Raw genomic sequence first — 20957 nt, 5'->3', positions numbered from 1 at the left:
CAACAGCATGAAGCAATGCAACCAACACCATTTTCTACAATTTGTAAAATTCTGTCTATAAATGTCCCCCTTTGCAATGGCCCATTTCTTCATTCAGTATGATTGTTCCTGACTTTTAAATACATTTACTGACTGAAAACGGCAGTAGGAATGTTATCATGATTTGATAACATTCTCCAAAATCGTTTTATGAATTCAGCTCAAGTTCTGTATTTCAAATCCAATTGCCTTTACTCTCCTATCTGCTTGAACTTCAGGTCAATTTTCTCAAACTCAACTATCACTACGTAAAAACTTGAGTGACACTCAGTAGAGCGCACACGCAGAACGCATAACACAAACCAACTAACAAAAACTGCACAATTGCCCACTTTGACCTACGGTCTCTTATAGTAATTTAACTGATGAAACCACGAGTAGAGTTCATAGGTAGACTGTCCCTGTGGTGGAACTCAGGGGATGGATGTGTTCTAACCCCCCAATAACCCAAACCAGCCTGTACAGCCCCCCTATAATCATACCTTGACACTGAATGAAAATGATTGACTGAATATGATAAACATGATAAACTGCTTGGTTTTCTTGATTCCAAATAGTTTTTTTTTATTTCTTTCAAACTTTTTTAGCTATGTAGGCCAATATAGATAGGGATTCTTTCTAAGGAACTGTAGGACATTTTCATTGGTAAGACATATTCATTTAGAAATGAGTATTTATTAGAACTTTTTATACAGTTTGTGTTCGGCCATGCCATTTGTTCTCAAAACCCACAAATTCAACACATATTTATGCGCTTGGTGGAACTGATAACAGGGACATCTGAGACAGGAGGCCCCAATAGACCCCGGGGCCCTCTCTCAGAACCCTACCCTCACAAGTCAATGAGGGTAGGGAACCAGCCATTTAATATTTAACTGTATGTTGTTTTCATATGTTTCATCATATGTTTGTTTGTAAATTCATCATTAAACGTCAGATGGTAAATAGAAACATAGTATCAGAAATAATCCCCACCAGTGGAAACCAATGTAAACCAGCTCCTGCAGTTACACATACCTCTGTGAGCACTGTTCTGTTAAACTCTAATCCTTGTTAGGATTAACAGGCAAAGCCCTTGACCATGCTGGAAGTGGGTTCAGGATGCCATGGCAACCGCAAGAGAGAGAGAGGGGAAAACACATGAATGGCGAAAAGAGGCAGTGGAGCAGCACCGAATAACATTTGTATTCCAGCGGCGAAGCTTCTCCTGCACAACGCGGGGTCATTGAACGCACCACGGGACTGTGATCGTGGATGTAGCTTTTATATTCAGGCTCGGGGAGAGAAAGTAGCGGTGCGCGGGGGGTGTTTCATGTCAATGGAGGACCTGCTGGTGCAGACCTGAGACTGCTGGAGAAGGAGAAGGAGGACGAGGAGGGGGAGGAAGATGCAGGAGGAGGAGGAGGAGGAGGTGGGGGGTTGAGGGGGGTTGTCCGCTGCACACAAATACCAAAATAGGATCGGAGCTGCCTGCGACCGTCCTGCCCGAGCTAAATTGAGCTTCATGTGTTTGTTAGAGACGATCTGTTCACACACAAGGAGAGAGAGGACACAGAGGAGTGTGTGTGTGTGTGTGTGTGGAGCTGCAGCCTGTATTCATGGATATAAAATGAGAGGTAAGACCTGTGTTGTTATATCAAAGAGGTAAATAACTGACAGCGTGACTGTCATTCATTATAGATGGGAATATGACACTGTGCTGCCCTTTGCTTTAAATGTGCCCTTGGATCACTGCCACACGTGTGTTTTTCCTGCAGACACCATGTCACACAAGGAAGGCGACATCTACACGTACGACTTCACTGATGGAGATCACCCATCGCAGCTCCTGGACGCACTCAGGCACTTCTACGTCGGCGGCCTCTTCACGGACGTCTCCCTCCAGTGCGGTGGCTCCGGGGCGCAGGTGTTCCACTGCCACAAGGCGCTCCTGTCGGCCCGCAGCTCCTATTTTAAGGTCATGTTCACGGCTGACATGAGGGAGAGGTCCGACAGCAGCATCACCCTGACCGGGGTGCGCGCCGAGGTCCTAGGCGCCCTGGTGAACTACGTGTACACGGCTCAGGTGCGCATCACCGAGAGCAACGTGCAGAGCCTGCTGGAGGCCGCGGACCTCCTGCAGTTCATCCCCGTCAAACAAGCGTGCGAGGAGTTCCTCGTCCGCCTCCTGGATGTGGACAACTGCCTGGGGATGCACGCCTTCGCACAGCTGCACCTGTGTCCTGCCCTGGAGAGGGAGGCCAGGAGAGTGACGCTGAGCAGGTTCCCAGAGCTCCTGCTGCAGGAGGAGTTCCTGGAGCTGGACCATGAGAGGATGAGGGCGGTGGTGGCCGCACAGAGCCTCACTGTGCAGAGGGATGAGGTCCTGGTAGATGCTGTGGTCAAGTGGGTGACCCATGATTTGGATAATCGCGTTCACCATACTGTGGACCTGCTGCACTCCATCCACCTGGACCTGGATGAGATTTATTTCAATGCGTCTCTAGAGGTGCTCAGGCAGGGCTTGCTGAGCAGTGATGGGAAATTCAAATCTATGATAACTCAGGCGTTGAGGTCCAATAATGGCAAGGAGTTTTGTGCAAGTAGAAAAATGTCTTCCAGCATGTATATCATCGGTGGCTACTACTGGCACCCACTGTGCGAGGTCCATTTCTGGGATCCTGTCAGTGACACATGGGTGCAAGGGAAAGCAATGCCTGACCACGAAAGAGAGAGTTACAGCATCAGCTCACTAGGAGCAAGTATATATGTGACGGGAGGTTACAGGACAAACACGGTTGAGGCCCTGGACGCTGTTTCGATTTATAACTGTGACTATGACGAATGGACCGAGGGCTGCTCCATGATCACAGCGAGGTACTACCACTGTTCCGTGGCGTTGCATGGCTGTATCTACGCCATCGGAGGCTACAGAGGAGGAGCTCCGGAGCGAGAGACGGAATTTTATGATCCTTTGAAAAAGAAATGGTTTCCAGTGGCCAAAATGATCCAAGGTAAATAATTAGTTGATATGTTATGGATTGACTGAAAAGCAGGAAAAATGAATGAATTAATGTTGAGAAAACTCACCACAAGGTCCGTTTTTTTTTCTGGAGCTTCCGATCAAATCACATGAACTTCATCCATTGGTGGAGTTTACCCACTGTACTCGGGAAGCTGGACTTGCTTGTGTTTCTTGAAGACTTTTCAACTGTCATCCAAGAGGCCAGAAGCTGAAATACACTGTTGACCTGAGGTAACACTGTTCCACAACTGAACTGAACAAGCCTCTTGGATGAGAGGTGTAATGTCTTCAAGAAACACAAGCAAGTCCAGTTGCCTACGAACACTTGTACAACTTCTGAAGATACCATGACCTGGATGTCTGAGAATCTCTCACAGATATCTTTAAAGAATTCTCGACAATTGAACCATTTACACGAATAACCCTCATAAGATCCAATAAACCCTTTCAGCTGAGGCTCAAAGTCCTTACTTAGCCTTCAGATCTCCTGAAGAAGTTTGTGTTGCATTACTGAAAGCTCCTGAACAGATCATATATTGAGATTTTCTCGTTGTCCTTTTCTCCAAAGTCAAGAATGAACGCTCAATAAATTTACGTTTTCCGAAAAAACTATTTGTTGATGATACTGAGAAGAGTTTGTACATTTCATCAATTTATATTCTCATTTAAAACCCCAACTTTGAGCTTAGTGTTTCATTCTTGACCTATGGAATTACATTAAGACAAAGATAATCTTAACACAAGGCCCACTCCTGTTTCTGATCAGTGTTATCTGAGGTCTTTCATCAGTAGCTGAAGTTTGCTCAGATATCAGTGAGCTGGTTCAATCCCTTGAATCTATACATTGAAGAAAGCTGATAGAGAAATCAGTTTGGGAAAATTGGTTTAGATAATGCCTTTTTACATTTTTCTTATACAATTTAAAGCTAAACTTATAATATTCTTTATTATAAGATGACACAATCATTTGTTGCTTGTCATGACAAACCTACAGATAATAATCACCCAACCAAGGTTTTTCAGCCCACAAATTCTTCAGACATGGGCAGCCACCTAGAATTAGCTAAAAGCTCTTAAACTCACTTTAAAACCTCTTCTCACCAAATAAAAGACAATGTTAATGACTAGATGGTGAACGTAGCCCAGCATCTGCTGGGGAAACCAAGATATTTCCCTCTGCAGTTTGTGGTGATCTAAATTTAGCTTAAAACAAAGTGCACATTAGACTACAGGTGGCCAGATACAGAAATACACACTGTGGCTGCTTTGTGTCTGTTGAATGTCTAACCTGTTTGATAATAATTCACCATGTCAACTTTGAAACCTGATAATGTAGGAGTGTGGTGTTTACAGCTTGTCACGCTGCCCCCAAGTCAGTCAAATATATTGAGTTGTTGATCAGATGTTGCAAATGACCTCTGTTCTCTTCAAAGGTGTTGGAAATGCCACTGCCTGTGTAATGGAGGACAAAATCTATGTTACCGGGGGCCACTATGGCTACAGAGGAAGCTGCACCTATGAAAAAATCCAGGTCTACAAGCCAGAGGTCAACGAGTGGAGCATCATTACAATAAGTCCCCATCCAGGTATGAACGTAGGAGAGAAGAACGTCAGAGATAATGGTCTGAATATAATTTTCTTATGTTAAAACTCTGTGTTTTTAGAATACGGGCTGTGCTCTGTGCCTCTCAACAACAAGCTGTATTTGGTGGGAGGACAGACGACGATCGCCGACTGCTACGACCCCGAGAAAGACGAGTGGAGGTCAATATCAGTGATGAAGGAGAGGAGGATGGAGTGCGGGGCCGTAGCAATAAATGGATGTATTTATGTAACAGGGGGATACTCCTACTCAAAGGGGACTTATCTGCAGAGCATCGAGAAGTACGACCCTGAGCTGGACACATGGGAGATAGTGGGGACTCTTCCTAGCCCGGCCAGATCCCATGGATGTGTGTGTGTTCACAGCGTGTGATGTCAAACCCTCATCACATTCTATGTTTATTTATTGTCATTTTGTGCCAAATCGATGAAAGTCTGAACAGTATTCTGTAAAAATGCAAATGCCATGTAAACCGTCACACAAGATGCCAAGCTAGCCCATGTTTGGCACTGTAGAGAATTACACGTCTGCCAAACTGTCCAGGATCGACTGTTTATAAAAATGAATGGCATTGCTCCACTTCCTCCCACTATGGAACCAGAGTCTCTGCAGTAGTGATCCGGGGATGAAGCCATCGTAGGGACCTGTCGATACATTTGTATATACATTATAACAAATTAAAACTAAACTTAGAAGAAACACCCAGCAGGTGGCTCTTGAATTGCATTGGCTTAATTTTAGTTATTCATCTGTATACACAGTCTATGATCCATATAGTGAATAACAAGTCTATTACCTAACCTCAGGGACAACTAATATTTTACTTAACATTTTTGAGTATTTCTGTTTTATCATATTAAAAGGAAAGACTGAAAAGAGAAATGCAGAATCCAGCTCAGACCAACGATGCACTGTGACACTTCAAAGCATCTTTTTTTTTATAAAGCTGCACCACCAGGCTGCTACTGATTAAATAAATATCTACAACTGTGGTGTGATTTCTGTCTACGTTTATTATTTACGTCCATGTAGGTATAACACTGGACTCCATTTGAACTTTGACCAGCTACAGACAGGCTTTATGTTTCACACAGACTTTGAATGTCATATACTGTTGACAATTCATTAGCTTTGTCTAGCTCAAACTAGTTCAGTCAAATACAATAATGTTTCAATGAATCCTCCTTTCACGAAGGTTATAATGTCCGGTAATTGCTGATACTGTTTTAGGAGGTGTTCTCCTGTTCTGAATGTAGTTTGTTGCGATGTTTTTCCTGTACTACTACATTATACTGAGTGATATACTATTATTATTGTGTTCTCCACCCCATTCAGAGTCTAAATAACACGAACATAAAATAATCATGAGGTTGAATAAACCTAAATCAATTCCAACAAAAATTTGGTGGTTTATTTTTGTTGTGCACTTATTGCTGGTTGTAAACCAAATTGCCCTTGATAAATTGCAGGAAGTGCGCAGTGGGCTTCTGTGCGGGAAGTCCGCAGTTTGGCTCTGCGCAGGACGTGTTAATTTTTTTTATATTTAATATCTTTTAATTTAATTTAATTTAATCTTTTTTTATTAAATTAAATATAACTCTTTTATATTCAATTCAATTTAATTTAATTTAATTTAATTTAATTTAATTTAATTTAATTTAATTTAATTTATTTATATTTTATGAGTCATTTTGCTATGCCCATTGAAAATTCCTCCAGAATACGTACTTTTTCACAACTTTCTAATTTTCTGCAAATTTTGGTCAGAATTTTAGCATGTTAAAGCCCTCAAAAAGCCAATTCATTTGCCTGACAAATAATAATAATAAACATTACAATTTCAACAGGCCTCACTGTGTGTCAGTGCCTGTCAGTGCTCGGGCCCTAATTAAACATTCGAACTTTGATAAAATAAGGATTGATTGCCAAACTGTCAGACTGCAGACTATGGCCCAAGTGCATATAAACTAATAATTGAGTGACTATTGAATGTATCAGCAGAGAATAAGATAGTGTTAGCAGCAGGGGCGTTTCTAGGGTTGAAAGAAAGGGGGGGCTTAGCCCCTAAGGATGCCGAATGTTTGCGCGCGCAGCGTGCGCCAATGTTTTTGGGGCTCATTTGGGGCTTCATGGATTGGTTCAATCAGAAAGAGTGTGATTTTTCTCTGTATCTTTGCTTGCATTCATTCAGTATAAGATAACAGAAGAGACATAATTTCAGGGTCATTGTGAAATTTGACAACACAAATATGAACTGATTATAAACAACAACATTCTATAGGCACTGATATTATTGTTTTAAAATACTAGAGATAGATATTAATGCAAAGAATAGAGAGCTGTCGATAGTTATTTCTTATATTTCAAATTTGCTCGTTCACACTCTTGGAGACATTTTCTAACAAAATAGCTAGCTAGCTAGCTTAGTGTTAACATAGCTCATTACAATATTCCCTTTCATTTGCCTCAAGTAAACCTAAATTTAAGCAGGTAACAATCGTTAACAACTACAGATAGCCACATTCTGTAACTACCTGTACTTACAATTTCACTCCGTGCATCCTTTACTATGAGCTAACCTCCTTGGCTGTAATCCTGCTGTCTTGATGAGAAACGTTACTTGGCACAGTGAGAAAGCCAGCGCAGCAGCCCTAACCCTAACCCTAACCCTAATCCCGGCATGAAAAAGCCCATAATGTAGCCCCCCCTGTTCCTGCAGGATCTCTGGAGGCCAGTGTCTCTGTGAAGCCTCCAGGGCCAAACATCTACCTGGGTGAGCGTGTGCTCCTGCAGTGCACAGTGGAGTCCCTCTCTGCTTTTGTGAAGAGCTACTGGTGGTTCAGGTCCAAACCACACAGGGCTCCCCCCCAGGCACCTGATCTCTGGTGACAGCTAATTCATGACCGCGGTAACACGGGAGGAGGCCGACAGGTACTGGTGCCAAGCCGAGTGTCGGGAGAACCGGACTGAGGTTGAGCTAAAGGCCCGGCCAGTCTCGCTTGTAGTGTCAGGTGAGCAGCAGCTACGACTGCAGCCACTGCAGCGCGGCATCAGATTTCTGCTTTGCACAGGATGAATCAGATGAGTACAGAGGTTGTGTATTCTCAAACTGACTAATGCAGAGACACATAGAGGCTCTTATTTTCCTCAAAACAGCCTCTGTCACTCCTCCCTATCATGGGTAAAAACATGGTTTATACTATTTCTAATTGATCAGAAAACTGTCAGAAGATTTTTTTTAAATGTGTTTATTCATCTAAGCTTATTTTGGCTTCATGACTGACTGTGTTTAGCAACAATAAAATGTTGAAAACCCCTTTGAGGGTCCCTGGAGCGAACCCTAGCTGACATTAGGTGAGAGGGTACACCCCGGACAGGTCAATCTCAAAATGTAAAACTGTCAAAAAGAATGTATATTAATTATCAATAGGATATCTTCATCAGTCTTACATTTTTTTGCCAAACATTGAATCCAAAAACAGACACAACTCTCACTGTAGTACTTGATTTATTACAAAATGTTGCTGCACTCGACACAAGATTTGTTTTGTCTCTTTACTATTCGGAGGTGTGTTTTGGGCATAACATGCAATAAACCAATCAGAGAGCCATCTACCATTACCTTTAAAAGTATTAGTGTCCTTGCACCAGCATGAGCCCTTACAAGTCTGAAGCATTTGTGTTCACTGCTGCCAGTGGGACCAGTGGAGTGTACTGGTGTGAGGGCGCCAGGGGCCGCAGTAACGCAGTCAACATTACAGTAAGCTGTGAGTCTTGTGTAACAGAGAAGTTTCAGGACAAACTCAGGAAGAAACCACCGACTTCTGTGTAGCACTGATGATTAAATAGGACTGTATTTAATACAAAGGTAACATAAAAGAAGTAGGAGTTCAATCTTGCCTTCTAATTTTCTTCCACAGATGGCGACATCATTCTGAAGACCCAAGCCTCCCCTGTGTTTACGGGTGACGATTTCACCTTGTGTTGTCAGTATCAGAGCGGCAAACACAAACAAACCAGCTTCTTTAAAAACTACTCTTTGATAACTCTTTGATAACTACATTTGCTGATGGTGCAGATTTGATAGCTTCCAATACAAATGTTGTTTGTTTCAGTTGTCACATTTGTCAATGTCAATACTTTTGCACATTTAAACGTCTCTCCTTTGAGTACATTTTGACACTAAGAATCGTATTTGTTATATCTTATTATCTAATCATTAATATAATTGACCGTTCTAAATCATTTTACATGTATCATTTCTCCTGTGTTTGTTCGAGGTTCCATGTTGTTTGCTCCCTTTGAATCGTTATTTGCTATTTCTTGTCGTCTGAAGTTATAAAAGTCATGGAAATCGTCGTGCTTGTTTTATATCTTTTAAGGCAGAACAAACAACTACCAAGAAACTAAAAATAACTATAAAGATTAACCAAACAAATACAATTTAACACAAATCCACTGCAAACAGACAAAAAAAAGACTAAGAGACCCAACACAAGTCTGAAGTGGCACAAAATGGCTAAAGAGAGACACACAAAAGTACTACAAACAGACAAGAAATGTAGAAAGAGAGAGAAAGAAAGAAATACTCTACATATATATTCTACATGCACCTGATAATATATTTCCATTCAGCTGATTGAGTAAAATAGATTTCTAAAATTTCACAATTTACTTCGCTAATTTAGGCTCTGGATTTAAATGCTACATTTTTTTTAGAAAGACCCGAAACCATTATGTGTCTGTCAAGATAATTAAGATGCAGGCCACACTGCATTATTCCTCATATACTATACTGCTTATAATTTAAAAGAAGCACATTACTGTAAAATAAATACATGTGCATGCCTTTAGAAGCTGGCATCTTTGTTAGTAATTTAATGCAGTCGATTTTATTTTCAGTTCTTCTCTTTATTGCTTTAGAGGATGAAAAGGAACCTGAGAAGAATAGTTTTTTCCACTTTGTTTGATAAGCAGGGGTTTAAACACACGGAGCTATTTCGAATAATGTAGAAAATATTGGCTGTGTCAGGGATTACATCTCTTTGCGAGGACTTCACTCTTATAATGACTGATATAACTCACAGTATGAGCAACAAAGTAAAGACTCAAGATCATCCAGTGCTGCTGTGTGCACACAGTTTGCCAAAATACAGTATAAATATGACATGGATTTTCAGGAAAGCATTTGGTCTGAGTTACCAGAGGAACAGAGAGGTGACGTGAGGTGCAGGACAGAGAGCAATATTAATATTACAGCCCTGCACTGTAAGACACGCTGAAGAAGAATCTGTCAAAACATCAGGTCAGAATTTGATCTCATAAAAAACTTCTCTTACATAATGAATGGTGTGTTATGTTGACAAAGAAATTAAGTACAAAAGGTTACTCCTACAGTTCTTTTTATCTTTGTACAATAATACAAATTTCTAAAGAACATCTGCAGCAGACATTGGTTCTTTATTGTCGTTGATATGCCGTTCATATAAAGTTCATATATTCCAAAAGCCTCTATAGCGGTCAAACCAGTTAGGCCTCATTGATAGACCATGTTAGCTGCCAATTTGTTGCATTTTGCATTAATAGATCACTACAAACAGTACATGTCTTCTTAAATAGACCTAAAATCTACTTTAGACAGAAAGATGTTAAGAATCTCCAGTACTAAGAATCTAAAACAGTAAAAATTAACTCTGAGATGTTTTTGAAATCTGACCTTCAAAATCATACTGTCATGCCATGTGTAAGGTAGGGCAGTCGGTGGATGAACAGAATGTGTGTCCATTCATCGTTGAGGAAGATATCAGGAAGTCCTACTGACAAACATTGTTGTGCACTTTAAAGAACAAAGTATTTTCATGTGAGAGAACAAGCATTTCAATGAAAACCAGGGCTGCGCAAAATGATCAAAATGTCATATCCTCTTGTAGAAGTCATTTCATATCCAGTTAGTCATATGTATTGTAATTGGTCATCCGTCTCCGTGATTCTTTAGGTTTTGTTTGAGCTCTGAGCTGTATTGCTCTCATCCATAGACACCTATGAAGGTATTTTCTGCTGCAAAACACTTGTGCAATGGAATTTTTGGTTGTAGAAAATCGTCTTTTCTTAAATGTTCTCCACACAGTGTGACATGAACCTCTTGGTAAAATAAATTTAAACTATTTAAGTCTGAGTTTTGTTTGGAAATATCCTGGGTTGTATAATGTTCACATGTTCGTTTGTGATGAAATACTGCGGCTAAGAGTTACACGACGAACAATAGAGAATGAAATGAAACAAAATACATTTTCTACCATCACACAATGTGTATGTGTATGTATGTATACATGCATTTGTATATGTATATAAACATATATGTAAGTATATATTGTATATATATATATATATATATATATAAAAATATATATATTAGGGCTGTGAAATGATTACAATTTTTAATCAAATTAATCACAGGTTTCTATGGATTAATCATGATTAATCACATTACCGATTTTTTCGGAATATTTTTGTGAAAACAAGATTTATGACATTTAACTTTTCTTTTGTGCTGCAACTCAGCAGTTCTTCAGCAGTTCTCATTGCTTTTCCATATGGAACATTAATATAATCTTCATCCTAAACAGAATTCGGGCTCCTTAGCCATTGTGTGGTTGAATAAAACTTTTTTTTTTAAATTAAACAGAAATTATTTGAGCTTCTTAAGGCCAATGTATGCTTCTCCGTTTTTACGGACACAGACAGACAGGACCGCCCTCTCCAACGTGGAACGCCCTCTCCGTGCCTCTCCGTGGCTCCTCGGAGAGCTTTTCGTGCCGCGCTCATTTTTCTAAAGGCCTCAAGGCCTCAGTATGCTTCTCCGAGTCCGTTTCGGAATGACGGACGGACGGATCGGACGGACCCTTTTTGATTTATAGTTCTACGAGCCTTTTTGTTGTGAAAACAATTCACCGCCAGAACAGTAGATGGCGAGACGGAAGTCGAGCTTAGACAAGCCTACCTCATGAGGTATATAGAAGAAGTCCACGCTGGTTTATTTACGTCCTCCCGGCTCCTCACACACAGTGAACGATGGTAACAGAAAAAGGATGTTGATGACGCGACAGTTTTTGCTGAATAAAGTGACACCCAGCGGGTCAAAATGCTTATGTTATCGTGTCTTAGCGCAGCGGTTCCCCGGTCTTGTTTCCAAACTGCGTTGCTAATTCAACAGCTGCAACAGCTTGAAGCTACACGGAGGCAGCTAGCTCCCCCCAGCTTCCACACACAGTCAGCACGGACACCCGATACTAAGTGTTTGCTTCTAACCTGACGGTGTTTGAGAAACAGTGTCATGACAGCCGTGGGATTAAAGTCAGCGGGTTTTTTGCGCTGTTCCCACCGCAGTTAGCATGGTGGCTAGCCCGCTACCCCCGTTATCAAAGTTCGTTATAACCGTATGTGACCGTACACACATGCTGTAAGTGCTCTAACCAGCCACCGTCAGCCGGACACACTTGTCACATTTATCATAGAGTCGTAGTTGTGATTTTGGTTTATTGTGATGTAGGGAATGGAACAGGAAGTTTCCATTCCGAAATGCTGGCGTTAGCGGACCAATCACAGCCAAGTGCTATCCGTGGGCTGTCCGTCATTTCGACGTGTAGTTAGAAAAATGAGCACGGCACGAAAAGCTCTCCGAGGAGCCTCGGAGAGGCACGCAGAGGGCGTTCCACGTTGGAGAGGGCGGTCCTATCTGTCCGTGTCCGTCAAAACGCAGAAGCATACATTGGCCTTCAGTATGCTTCTCCGAGTCCGTTTCGGAATGACGGACGGACGGATCGGACGGACCCTTTTTGATTTATAGTTCTACGAGCCTTTTTGTTGTGAAAACAATTCACCGCCAGAACAGTAGATGGCGAAACGGAAGTCGAGCTTAGACAAGCCTACCTCATGAGGTATATAGAAGAAGTCCACGCTGGTTTATTTACGTCCTCCCGGCTCCTCACACACAGTGAACGATGGTAACAGAAAAAGGATGTTGATGACGCGACAGTTTTTGCTGAATAAAGTGACACCCAGCGGGTCAAAATGCTATTGTTATCGTGTCATAGCGCAGCGGTTCCCCGGTCTTGTTTCCAAACTGCGTTGCTAATTCAACAGCTGCAACAGCTTGAAGCTACACGGAGGCAGCTAGCTCCCCCCAGCTTCCACACACAATCAGCACGGACAGCCGATACTAACTACTACCAAGTGTTTGCTTCTAACCTGACGGTGTTTGAGAAACACATTCCGAAATGCTGGCGTTAGCGGACCAATCACAGCCAAGTGCTATCCGTGGGCTGTCCGTCATTTCGACGTGTAGTTAGAAAAATGAGAGAAAAATGAGAGCTGCACGAAAAGCTCTCCGAGGAGCCTCGGAGAGGCACGGAGAGGGCGTTCCACGTTGGAGAGTTCCACGTTGGAGAGGGCGGTCCTATCTGTCCGTGTCCATCAAAACGCAGAAGCATACATTGGCCTTAAGGTTTTCTTTAACAAGTCAAGTCTTTCATTCTCACTGTCCACCTTAAAACTATGAAATGAACTGAAATATGAACTAGTTCAGAATTTAAATGGTATGAACGTGAACTATTCATGTTTACTTGTATGAACTGAACTGATTGTGGACATCATTATTGTTTATTTGTATCAACATGACATTATATGCTATCAGTACAGGCTTTTGTCTGCCTGTGTGTGCATCTGTTTACAATCCAAAAGTTATTGGTTAGGAATGTTGGAGTTACGAACAGGAAGTATGTCGTGTTCGCTGGACTTTAATAAAGTTAAACATAAAGAGAGAAGTTTCCTGTCGTCTATACGCAAGGACGCTACAATATGAACGTGTTCACCGTTCAAATTAATTATTGTCATTGAGTTGCGTTCAGTTCATCGTTCTCATAAAAGTGAACGTGTTCAATTAAACGCGTTCTTTTGCGTTCGTGCATGCACAACACTGAGTATTAGTATTTGTTGTAGGCTTTAGTTTGTGTGATTAACATAGAGGGGATATTCTCCATCTTGTCCTATATTCTAAAATGGGACAGCGTTTAGTTTAAAAAGGCATAGAGGTAATGATGTCTGATCTACTGAGAGGGCCAGATGGCTTTCATGGTGCTGCCATACAAGCCAGTAGCCAGTCAGATTTACCTTTGGCCTCAGCGTATCCTCAAGTGAGGTATAACTGAAGTTGCAGAAGACCTTCAAACGTACAAGGGATATTCACCATCTAGTCCTATATTCAAAAATGAGAATTAAAGTGAATTCATTCTGGTTGTAATGTAAACGCATAGTAACTTCATTTCTATAGCATTTTTTAACCGACAAGGATATTCAAAGGGCTTCATATTGTACATCAAGACATTATGTAAATGCACACAATTCAAAGATTCAAATGGGAACAATGAATAAACTGGAAGGGAACAATTGAATTAAAATCTTAATATGTTGAATTATGAAATAATAAATATGTTACAAAGCCTTTTTAAATATGAGGGCATGTTTTGTAATGTTGCCTACGCTGTCTTCTTGATTCTTTATGTCAGTAGTTATTGTGGGGGAATCACAGCGACACCCTGAGGCTGAGAGCGGCACCACACATATCCGCTCCCGTAGCGTGGAGCTGCTGTCGCGCTAAAACAAACTCTTTTTGGTCCTCGCTGTTCGCCGTAGCACGCAGTCCCACAACGTGCAGGCGACGAAGTGAAGCACTTTTAGATTTCAGCAGAAAACCCGCTGCTAGCGCCGACTCTTCGTACTGTAAGTTTCACCTTCTTGACATAAAAAGTCGGTCTTTATAGTGTTTCTGTGTCACCTGGTTAATGTTAGCAGCTTTACGAACGAGCGCAATAGACATTATCTAACGTTAGGCGTGTTTTGGCGACATGCTGACACGAGACAGGCGTTACGCAGTTTTCTTAATGACTTAAATAACTAATTTAACTTAACGTGTACAAACAACTGGCAGCCGACCAAGTCTCACGTTGGATAAAACACGTTTGAGCCGCGTGTCTGCACCCAAAACATGTCTCGATTGTACAGCTGGTGCACGCAAGCTAACCTAGCGTGTTAGCCATCAAGCTAGCTGCAGCACCGGCAGCGTGAGATCAGGGTAAATGAAAAATGTCCACTCCTCATGGCAATCAGGCTCAAACATTCTTATTTTGCCAGTTTTTCAATCTGCTGATTGGATTTCCATATTTCTGATCATTATGTTCCAGCTGCTGAGCATCTGCCTAATCTTGTTTTGGGGTTATTTTGTTGGTATTTATCTAAAACAAACTACAAATGTCTTGTTTTGGCCCTCCATTTGCTATGTGCAGTCATTTTATTTGTCTTCTGTGAGTAAAATAATCCTTTCTTCGCTCATTGTTCATACACAGTGACTGAGTCGAAATGAACAATGTAGATAATCAATTTTTTTTTATAAAAATTGCAATATGTCAAAATTCTGGCAGGGATGTGTTAAGGTGTACACAGTTTTTAACTTCAACCCATCTACTAGAAGTTATCAAACTCAACTCAATATCAAATTTGGACTAACAAACTTGAAGGAGGATATTTCTCCATTATTGAGAAGATGGAAGCAGTGAATATTGAGCTATATGACGTAGGCCATTACTCGGCACAATTGTTGTGGTTTTATTTGCTGTAGACATAATTGTTTTTTGTTTTAGGACCTGGGGTTACTGTTGTCTCGACTGGACAATCATGGCAGAAAAGCAAGAGATGTCTTCAATTGAATTGAAAGTGGCACGACAAGTAGAGGTAATTTCAATGCTTAATTTGTTTATATTAATGTAACAAGGACATCTGAACAACTGACAAATCTGTTTTATTCTCACCTAGTACTACTTTGGAGATCACAATCTTCCCAGGGACAAGTTTCTGAAAGAACAACTGCAGCAGGATGAAGGCTGGGTGCCTTTGGAGACCATGCTTAAATTCAACAGGTTTGCTATTCTCTCAAACTGCTCCTTTCAAAGCCTGGGATAGAGGCTGTCGCACCTTGTACAGATTGTTAATCCCTATGAAGCAAACTGTGGTTGGTGAATATGGGCTATACAAATACAATTTAAATAACAGGTAGGACCAGGTTAATGTGCTCCCTCAGACCTGTCCCTTAAGTGAACCTGTTAGCAGCCAGATCACATTTAGCCACAACATCCCGTACACAAAACGGCCACACCTCTCAAATAAAGAGATTCATAATTATTAGAAACTCCGCTCAACTGGTAAGTCGGTGTGACTCGGCACATCTGCTTGATGAGAACTCTCATCAAGCCTAATGGAGCAGTAATTCAGTATCATCTAGTGTCTGTAATTATGCACTGTCACTTCAGTAAAATGCTGTCGCATGCTCTTCTTGCTTTCTTTCCTGCTCAGTGTTTAAAACATTTGTGTTCTCCTCCCAGACTCAAGACTTTAACTACCGACAGCAGCGTCATTGTTGCAGCTCTCGAGAAATCTAAGTCCGGCCTCTTGGAAATCAGTGAAGACAAGACAAAAATCAGGAGGTTGACAGATAAACCCTTACCAGAGCTGAACGATGAATACAAAGACGTCGTTAAACACAAATCTGTGTACATTGTAAGTTTATGAATTGATTCCCACACAAAGAAAAGTCTTTGTTGATACATTATTTTTTCTTGTATTCCCACTGTATTGAAATATACATGAGCCATTTTTGTTTTAAAACTTTATTATAAATTCACAGTCACAGTCGTCTATTTTCCAAATTTAGAGCTTTGTGATTTCTGCTGCTGTGGCTTGTTAGTGTAATGTTTTTTTATATCTCTAAACATCTAGAAAGGCTTTCCTCTTGAAACCTCCCTCGATGAGATTCAGGAGTGGTTGAGCGGAAAAGGCGACATAGAGAATATTCAAATGAGGAGAAACTTGCAGAGGCAGTTCAAGGTAATATTTTTGTATTTATCACAAAAAGTTAGTTTTTCTGTGTTTTTGGAGGAGATATTTAATACTTCAGTCTTTGCAGGGATCAGTGTTCATCTGTTTTGACACAGAAGAGTCATCCAAGCAGTTCCTTGAACGTTCAGACATGAAATCATTCAAGGACAATGAGATGATTGTGTTATCAAGGTAAGTTGTGCTGCTTCTTGGATTAAGCTTTATCTTCAGTGGACAAATTCTGTGTAGTGATTTAAAAAAAGGAAAGCACCATATCTGAGAACGGGTACAAGTGGACGTATTCTGCTGGATGACACGCTTTTGGAAGTTTTCGCACCCTTCCAGTCTGTCAGGGCTTATTTTAACTTTCTTGAGCTCTCCAGGTGCTTCGCCTGAGCCGCTTTTGAGAAACTGGATGATGGAAGTACTGTTAGTCATTCTTACTTGTTGTTGGTGTCATGGATATGTGCTGTGGGATTACGCTGAATGTAAAAAGTATTACTGGTAGTGTGTCTTTTATACAATAATGGGTGTACTATCACATTAAACTACATTTGACAGGGATTTGAGTTCACCAGGACGTTATCACCTTATTTTTGAGAAACTGTTTCAAATATGTTTGTATGGGTAAAATGCACTTAAGAATATCCAAAGATCTCGAGGAACAGATTAATGTCCCAGATAGATTAATTACTTAAGACAGTAATCATTTGATTGCTGTTATCTTTTCAGGGAAGACTACCATGCAAAGAAGGCTGAGGAGCGAAAACAGTTCAAACAAGAGTCAAAGGCAAAAGCAAAACAGTAAGTACAAATGAAATACTATTTCGTCCTAGTATTCAGTTTATAAAAACTAAATTTCTGACAAATATATTATTCAGAGACAAGGAGCAACTGCAGAAAAATACAGAAGATAAAGAAATGGTAAGATCCCCTCAACTGTTAATCACCTTATATTCGGCCACTGCGATGGACTCATACAAATGTGTTATGGCCACCTTAATAATAAATTGTTATTTGTATTGCAGGGTCTGCTCCTGGACGAACAGACAGGGTGCTTGTTGAAGTTTAAAGGGGAGCTCGAAGATGTTTCCCGAGAGGACTTTCATGAATTGTTCTCTGGGCACGGAAAGATAAAGTGGGTTGACTTTACACGAGGAGCTAAAGAGGTAAATAAAATCTGCACCAATCACAGCCTTGAACTCAGGATGAAGAGATCGGGTTGTTAAAATGTTTTTTTTTTACCTTCCAAACAAGGGTACCCTCCTTTTCGATGGAGACGCAAAGGAGGCCTTTGAAAAGGCCAAGGAGGCAAACAAAGGAGAGCTAAAAATCAAGAACAACAGTGTTGAATGGCAGGTGCTTGATGGAGACGAGGAGAAAGAGGAGCTGAAGAAGATCATCGAAGCTCAACAAGAATCTTACAGCAGGTCCCGGGGTAGAGGTGAATAATAAGCTTCCCAAATAAATGATTTGTAAATAAATTAAATATATAAGATAATCTGTTATTTACAGTATTGATTAGTTTGTACTGATGCATCTTGTTTGCCTTAAAGGTGGTAGAGGAAGATCAGGCGGCAGAGGAGGAAGAGGAGGACGAAGGGGAAGAGGTGGAAGGGATGGAAGCAGAGGTCGGTACCAAGGCAAAAAGTCGAGATTTGATAGTGGTGATGAAGACGATGGTGAGTGCAGCATCTTAATTACTTCCTAATTTGTTACGGACAGTTTATTATAGGCTTTTAAATATGTATTTACTTTGTGTTTATTCTCCAGCACCCGCTGCCCCAAAGAGAGAACGAGAAGATACAGACGGTCCTCCAGCAAAGGTCATCAAAACTGAAAACGGATCTTAGTCACACGGTCGCAACCAGAGATTTTTTCTTTTGTGGAAACATTTATTATAAACAGTTAAAATGCAGAGGCAACTTAAATCCATTCCAGTGAAAGCTTCAGGCTTTGGAGAATCGAAGGAAATCCACCTGGATGTCGACCTAGAGAAACAATTTGCAATGATTGGCATCAGTTTTTCAGCATTTTTAAGTCCCTGTATTATATTGCGCCTCCTACATTAATTATGTACCTTTTGTTTGTAAGATCTTTTTTAATTTTATCATATTCAGCATAAAGACAGTCATTTGATTTCACTGGGACATTTTAGTTGGTCTTGTAAGGCCCGTGTGACATCTAGCGTTGTGCGCCATTGTGTGTTTTGGTTTTTCCTTTGTAGAACTCCTACATTACGTGAGAACATCTTATTTGCTATTTCGTTTTTTTTTGTTTGCATATGTGAATAGCAAATAAAACATTTATTAAAATGAAAAAAGGTTTGTCTTTGTTTGTCATATACAGCTTCAGATATCTGAAGGACAATGTCTGTAATGCAGCTCATTAGCTTACCGATTTCTTTTTGTGGAACTTATAAGAGGCTGGCAAGTCATATCTCAGCTCTGTAAAGAAAACGCATAGTTAAGACTTCAAATATTTAAATTGTAGAGGATATATCCTGTATTTTTCTTACCTGCTATTACTTCCATCTTAACTCCCCAGTCCTTGGCCCTCTTTTGTATGTGCTGTAGATGGAGGATTACACATCAGGCATTACACACACTTTAGATATCAGAGTTGTAGACATGAAATTAATTAAACTGAGATTTGACTAGTTTTGACCTCATCATTGAAAGGACGTTGTCAACAGGTGATGGGTATGAACTTACTTCTCGTGTTGATGTTTTATGAAGTGAGTACACTGCTGTCTTTGCCATTGTTAAAGCAGTCTTTAGGAACTTCATGTCCATCCCTTAAACAAAGAGTAAAAGCAACATTAAAACTACATATAACATTAGAACTACAGGTACCTGCAATTATTATTTTTTAATTACCCCAAAGGAATCTGCTCTGAATTTGCAGAACAGTTGTTAATGCAAAGTATTTTAATCTCAAATGAAAATCTCTTCAAAAATATAGATGTGGAAGTCATTTTCAAACCATGTTCAAAGGATGTTTGTTCAGGAAGATGGGAATTTGTCTCATCTCTAAAATATGTCCCTCATGTCCTGAAGGTTACATAAAGTCAGAAAAAGGCCACTTTTGCATTATGGTAATTACAGTATAGAATATTTTTGGATCTTGACGCAAAATACGTTGAATGAATCAGAATATTTCACCCTCTTCTTTTACCACATCTGTCGTTCAGAAGTGCCAAACCTAATGGATGTGAAATACTGAATCATTGGAGCAGCAGGTTTAAAGCGATGTCTCACCTTGGTTGTGTTTTGTCCCAAATGGTGGATTCATTATTACGGTGTCAAACTTGGAGGCGTAAGCATCTGGGTCCAGAGAGCAGAGATCACACTGGACCAGATCCACGTTGGAAATCTCAAATTCCTCTGCATTACTTCTGAATATTTCCAGTGCGTCCTCGTCAATGTCGAAGCCAATGCACAAACTGCAGAGGAGAGAGGGTGTGAGGAGGGATAACTCCTTTTAAATCAAATGTGTGAGGACAATCAAAAGCTCTCACCCTGCATCAAGCATCGCAGCTCCGATGCTGAGGACACCACAGCCACATCCCAGATCTGCCACCAGTCTGCCCTCAATGTCCCCAAATGTGTTCTGGATGGTGTACAGCATGCATGCTGCAGGAAGAAATAAAAAACAAAGTTAGTGACAACAATCTTTCCACACAAACTCTCCAAATAAGCACATGTTTATCTGCTCCAACCTGCAATGTGAGGACTGGTTGGATACTGCTCGAGAAGGATTTTGGGTTCGTCAAACCCGTCCACCTGCTGAAGACAGCTCTCCAACTCTTTCAGTTTCATCACTGGCGACTGGGACAACACACCATGCGAGGATCCAGCGCCACGACCCAGAGATCAGCTACTTCTCACGATCTTCTTCAGCTGTGATCTGTGAGGGTGTAAACATTCAGCATGGTTCCAGGCGACTTCCGCTGGGGAGTGTGCATCCTTCAAAACAATCCGACCAGATCGAGGCCAATCTCGATAGTTCCTGTTCCGGTTGAAGGGTTAGGAGAGAAAAAGAGAGGGAGTGAGAGAAAATAATAATAATGAAAAAAAATTCATACAAATACATATATGTATATACATTTACATAACACACACACACACACACACACACACACACACACACACACACAAACACACACACATATATATAGGATGCACCCTGTGTGTGTATATAGCGAAAGAGAGATTAAATAATGTTCTGGTCTTCCTGGTCTCATTTCATTTATGGGTGCACTTGAATAATGATTTGTTTGTATCAGTGCGATGAGGATGATGGTGGTGACATTATGATGAGGTTGATAATGATGATGATGATAATTATGATGAGGATTGTGATGATGAGGATGATGATGAGGAT

General features: G+C 40.8%; 3 protein-coding genes across 3 annotated transcripts; 2 read left to right on the top strand and 1 right to left on the bottom strand.

The window, feature by feature from the left end:
* Positions 1-1801: 1801 nt before the first annotated feature.
* On the top strand, positions 1802-5069 carry klhl23 (kelch-like family member 23). The gene is made up of 3 exons (XM_053440413.1): positions 1802-3032; positions 4477-4629; positions 4708-5069. The coding sequence occupies exons 1-3, from the start codon at positions 1802-1804 to the stop codon at positions 5016-5018; spliced, it is 1695 nt and encodes a 564-aa protein (XP_053296388.1). The 3' UTR covers positions 5019-5069.
* A 9211-nt stretch (positions 5070-14280) lies between these two features.
* On the top strand, positions 14281-18894 carry ssb (small RNA binding exonuclease protection factor La). The gene is made up of 12 exons (XM_053439073.1): positions 14281-14423; positions 15341-15431; positions 15513-15616; positions 16079-16253; positions 16473-16580; positions 16660-16763; positions 17304-17375; positions 17453-17495; positions 17600-17740; positions 17829-18015; positions 18128-18253; positions 18345-18894. The coding sequence occupies exons 2-12, from the start codon at positions 15375-15377 to the stop codon at positions 18422-18424; spliced, it is 1197 nt and encodes a 398-aa protein (XP_053295048.1). The 5' UTR covers positions 14281-14423; positions 15341-15374; the 3' UTR covers positions 18425-18894.
* On the bottom strand, positions 18446-20562 carry mettl5 (methyltransferase 5, N6-adenosine). Its single transcript, XM_053439074.1, has 7 exons — positions 20293-20562; positions 20092-20206; positions 19832-20016; positions 19286-19368; positions 19090-19141; positions 18969-19018; positions 18446-18562 (listed from the first exon to the last, which is right to left on the bottom strand). Exons 1-7 carry the CDS (start codon positions 20390-20392, stop codon positions 18521-18523), a joined length of 627 nt encoding a protein of 208 aa, XP_053295049.1. The 5' UTR covers positions 20393-20562; the 3' UTR covers positions 18446-18520.
* Between the last annotated feature and the right edge of the window lie 395 nt (positions 20563-20957).

Source organism: Pleuronectes platessa, chromosome 14 (genome assembly GCF_947347685.1).
Source record: "Pleuronectes platessa chromosome 14, fPlePla1.1, whole genome shotgun sequence".
Lineage (NCBI taxonomy): Eukaryota > Metazoa > Chordata > Actinopteri > Pleuronectiformes > Pleuronectidae > Pleuronectes > Pleuronectes platessa.
Note: the sequence above shows the minus strand (reverse complement) of the source record. Positions and strands in the feature narration are given on the sequence as shown.